Here is a 4861-nt window from a genome sequence, read left to right as displayed (position 1 = left end):
AAGGACTAAGCCACCAGGGCGGTCCCCAATAACTAATTTTTTCCCTGGGCCAGTTGAATTCACACCACCAGTAGGAACTCTGAAACCAGTTTATGTAACAAATATGATCTGTCAGCAAACTGCTAAGATCCGTAAATGTAAATGCAATAATAATTACATTGCTTTATTCTAAATAATTCTTTCTTAAAATACTAAGAATTAAGAAAGAAGAATTGTTTAGAATTGGTAAAGTAACCGTCAATGAACTAGAATCTGAATTACTAAATGCCCAATGATTCACATGCCTAGAAAATATTTAATATTATTTAATTATATTTTTTTATTGTATAGATTTTTCTGTATATTTATGTTGAATCAGGATCTCCTAGAGACACTATTTGGTGGTTATATGCCTATATATAGGCATTTTTGCACCGGATTTACATAAGCTGTTCTACACAGTGTGTATGCTCAGCCACAATTCTATTTTATTATTCAATTTTAATTTTAAAGAAATCAACAAAAAAGTGACCAATCAGCACTTCAGTCAAATATTTGATTAACAAATGTTAACAGAAACCCAACACAGAATATACACACCCAATACAAAAACACAATGATACAAAGAAAACAAGCAATCCATACAAATTAAAAGTATAAACTCCAAAACTTCAATAGGTAATTATTCAAGAGCTTAAAAATTCAATATTATCTTATGCAAAATTAGTAAGCTATAAACTTTTCCCAAAATATGAACAAACGTGAAATAAAATTCTATTAAAATTCTCATATCACTTCTCTTAGATGTGTAGTTCAGACAGACACAGTGTTCTAGAATAAGTAAAATGTTTATGAAATAATAAAAAGGGTACAATTGTGCATGAGAATACAGTCCTGACATTAAAAAACAACCTGACACACATAGTACAAGCAAATATGGTAAAAGTGTACAGAAAAGCTGAGCACAACCATGCCTATTTTCAAGTGGAGAAACATTTGTGGAATGAAGAACATTTATGGCTTCATAAGGCAGACAAAGTTGAGTTTCTCCTCACAGTCTTTGGGTTGCCAAATGTTCCTTCTTCTATCCAGAGTTCCACAGTGCAGGTTCCTAGCAGGGCACTGGGGTTCCCCCACTGTAGACCAGGCTTTATATTGAAGATTATCACCACTGACCCAGAACCAGTGACCAACCATAAAGCGCAGACCAGTCCACACATAAGCTGTCTGGGATGTTATAGTGTTATTTATCACCTCTTCCATATTTATTTGAGAACTTAGGCTCACCAAGTCAATGTAGTTCTGCCAACAGTAGTTCAGAGATTCATCCCATGTCTTATTCTGATGCACCAGAATGGGCTTAAACACCTCCATACAGTAGAATGGAAAATAATGAATGCACATAGCATTGTGCAGTTTAGCAGTATGTCTGCTTACACAGCCACACTTTTCAACAGCATTGTTCGATTCCTGAATGTCCCAATAGTCAGTTTTTTGATCCTCACCTCCAGACCAACTCCAGTTTTCTAGGTTGTTAAAAATCATGTGCAGTCCAATCCAAAAATATGCATTTTTGTTTTCTGGATTACTGGAAAGCTGTAGTGCCTGTTCTTTATTGACAGTGGACAGGTCATCATGGTGCTCTCTGCAGTATTTCTGTGCATTTTTCCAGGTCATTATTTCTTTCACAAAGATGTGCTTCCTGTAGAAACTAAAGTTCAGTCCAAAGAGACTCAAAAAAAGGAACAGTGACTGTAGCCTTCATTTCTGTACAGATGATCTACACCATGCAGCCTTTGCGTGTGCTCAGTGGTAAAGGACTATTTTTTATATAAGACATGACAAAACAAACAGAAAGACACTGACCAACCAGCCTTTCAAGTTCTTCAATCATTTGTGTAGCAAATGTCTAAACCAAATGTGTTGCAAAGAAAACAAGTTAAATTAAGTGAAGCCTTGCCAGCGAAGTGATAATGTGATGAACGATTGTCACATTGGAGCATCGCAGCAGAAAGATTTCTAAGAAACACAATATGAAAGTTGAAAGTTTCTTCTTAGGTATAGCTTAGTATTCTTTTTCAGCTAAAGGTGTTCAGCCAAGAGAAATTAACAAATTTATCTTCTTTCCTGTTAATGCTGATGTTCGATTAAAATTCCTTCATTTTTTTATATATTTTTAAATTTATATAATAAAATCTATGTGCTCCTGTGATCCATTCAAACAAATACAAGACTAACAAACACCGGATTGGATGACATCCTGATTTAATGACAATCATTGAAAAGGAGTTAGCACTTTTAAATCTGGGTTATGAGGCTCAGACAGAAGCTAAATCTGATCTTTTAGATTATGATCTGTCCTGTAACAGACTCAGATTCAACTAGCTTACATTCAGAGAAGATAAGTGTGGAATAAATAATATGAAATGAAATAAAGTAATAAAGAAAAATAAATTTAGCAGCACTAACGATGAGCCTGAAAGAAGAGGAGTTATTTTGTGCATGAGGAAATGATGTGAGACCTAATACAGTAGGCGGAGACAATTTAAGCATTTCCTGTAGAGTCAATAGGAGGAAGTAGTTGTTCAGAGCAGACTGAGCTTTGCTGCTGTGAACATCAGCGGACCAACTTATGCATGAGCTTTGCATGTAATTTACATTAGTAATACTAATAATTTGTTCAATAAAAAATGCAGTACAAAAGTATCAATAATTCAGGAAACAAGAAATGCTTAAAACAAGTCTGTTGATTAGCATAAAATATATTTATACATTATATACTATTATATGTAATTTCTGTAAATATTTTAGATTCAGAACAAAGTTTAGATTAAGTTACACAATGGCATGTGTTGTTTGCTTTTGAATGTTTGTGTATCAATGTATAGATGTTTTCCAACCACAAGATTGACCCTCTTTCACAGCAACAAAGCCACATTGTTTATCAAGCAGTATTCTCACGAGACACTCTTACTTTAACAAATGCCCCTCCTCCTTCATAACAGACTGCCATGGTTATGGAAATAACACATCTGAAACAATGTGAGAAATAATTGATGTTGAACAAAACTGTACTTGAGATTTGTGTACATTAACAACATTAATTGTGTACATTGTATACAATAACAAACGTTACAGATAAATTATACATTCAATTTAAGATTCTGTATTTGTCTGGGGCCAAAATGAAAATTTTCTTTTGTATACTTTTTTTGCAGTAGAAAAGCAATTTTAATAAACAATTATAATTAAAAGTTAGAGCAAAAAGTAAAAAATATACTGAATCAATGGAGAGATCAAAGCTGTTAAAGCAGGGACGAATTTTATCTATGGATTGCATTTATGATAATAAACTTACCTTACATTTAGAAGAACAAAAAGACCTTCAGGTACAAAAGAAATGTGAGCAACCATTCTGTTGTTGTTTGTTGTTTGCACAGGCTGTAGCTTTGATGCAACATGCACTTGTGGTTTTGGACTTTGAGACCAACCTACTGCTCAGTTTGCAGCCAAACTGTAAGAATGAAAAAGAGCAGTCAGAAAGCCCCCAGCATTCACAGCTCACATTTCTGTGGTCAGAAGTTTCCATACCAGCCTAAGTGTAGTGTAAAAACTGTTGCTTTCAGAAATATGATGGTTGTCCTCATGCCCTCAAGGTGGAATGTCAACAAATGCTCTGTTTTACAGTAAAAGCATCAAAACAATGCACGAAAACAATGTAAAATATAGCTGCAAGCAGCAATTGCGGGGCCAAGCACTCCAGAGGCAAAATGAGAAGCTAAGCATGGCATGGAGCATCAGACCAAATGCAACAATGAGTAATAAAAGCAATTTTAGGATGATTGTAATTGAAATGGCTGAAAAATCATAAATACAACCACTAGTAATATGATTAAATGGCTTATCACTTTTGACCAACAGGTGGCGCTGTAATCAAATAATTTTGGTGTGTTCTGTGTGAGGTGACAAATGTACTTACAAAGTTTGGTGTCAATATGTCAAATATTTGCAGAGATACAGCCTCAGATGCAGTTTGGCACTATGCCTAAAATTTGTAGTGGCGCTGTACGAAAACAGTTTCGTTTATCGACACGAAATCCATAAGTTTTTGTCAGCACAGTCTGAAGATCATCTGACTCGATTTTGGTGAAAATCGGACCAACGAGTGGCGAGGAGTTAAAAAAAGTAGGTTTTCAACATAAATCAAAATGGCGGACAGGAAGTTCAGCATACTCTGGCATATTTGGTATCTATGTTGTAGGCATAAGCCAAGGAGACTGTCCTCTATCAGTGTGCCAAATTTCACAACTTTCCCGCAAGCGGTTCTATGGGCTGCCATAGACTTGCGGCGGAAGAAGAAAAATGACGCTAACGGACACAATAGGTGCCACTGCACCTTCGGTGCTTGGCCCCTAATAAATTCATTACCTATACGAGATGAACTGAATAATTGTCTTTATGCTAACTTTATAAATCGACAATTAACCCTAAATCGCATCTAACTTTTCCCCTTTAATTGCACAGATTACAAACTTTTTTCTTTATTCTTTTTTTTTTTTTTTACTTTTTGAGAAGTACTAGGGTCAAATATTTCTTAAGTCGCTTTTCCACCGAAATTACCTGGAACAATTTGTCCCAGGAACTTTTTTTCCCCCAGACCTGTTGCTGTCTGCGTTTCCATCGCGGTCTAAAGTACCGTGAAGAATAGGCAAATAGTCTGGTGATGTAGGTCTGCGCGCGTTTCTCAATACCAAGTATGCAAATTTCGGACTTGTGTCCTCGGTAGTTCGGACTTTGCAAGTTCGACTCGGGAGTGTGAACTCCCGCGGACGGGACGATGCAAGTCCGGTAATTCTGCAAACAGCAGCCTACTTGATAACAT

The 4861-nt window shown here is 35.8% G+C and overlaps 1 protein-coding gene across 1 annotated transcript; it reads right to left on the bottom strand.

Annotated features, from left to right (window-relative positions):
* Nucleotides 1-816: 816 nt before the first annotated feature.
* LOC107747269 (lymphocyte antigen 75-like) lies at nt 817-1970 on the bottom strand. Its single transcript, XM_016561768.1, has one exon. It carries the CDS (start codon nt 1654-1656, stop codon nt 994-996), a length of 663 nt encoding a protein of 220 aa, XP_016417254.1. The 5' UTR covers nt 1657-1970; the 3' UTR covers nt 817-993.
* Between the last annotated feature and the right edge of the window lie 2891 nt (nt 1971-4861).

This window comes from Sinocyclocheilus rhinocerous, unplaced genomic scaffold (genome assembly GCF_001515625.1).
Source record: "Sinocyclocheilus rhinocerous isolate Xijiao unplaced genomic scaffold, SAMN03320098_v1.1 scaffold1002, whole genome shotgun sequence".
NCBI classification, from domain to species: domain Eukaryota; kingdom Metazoa; phylum Chordata; class Actinopteri; order Cypriniformes; family Cyprinidae; genus Sinocyclocheilus; species Sinocyclocheilus rhinocerous.
Note: the sequence above shows the minus strand (reverse complement) of the source record. Positions and strands in the feature narration are given on the sequence as shown.

What these genes read in the sequence shown, in the direction of transcription:
- LOC107747269 (XM_016561768.1), bottom strand. Translation starts at nt 1,656, where the DNA reads ATGACCTGGAAAAATGCACAGAAATACTGCAGAGAGCACCATGATGAC.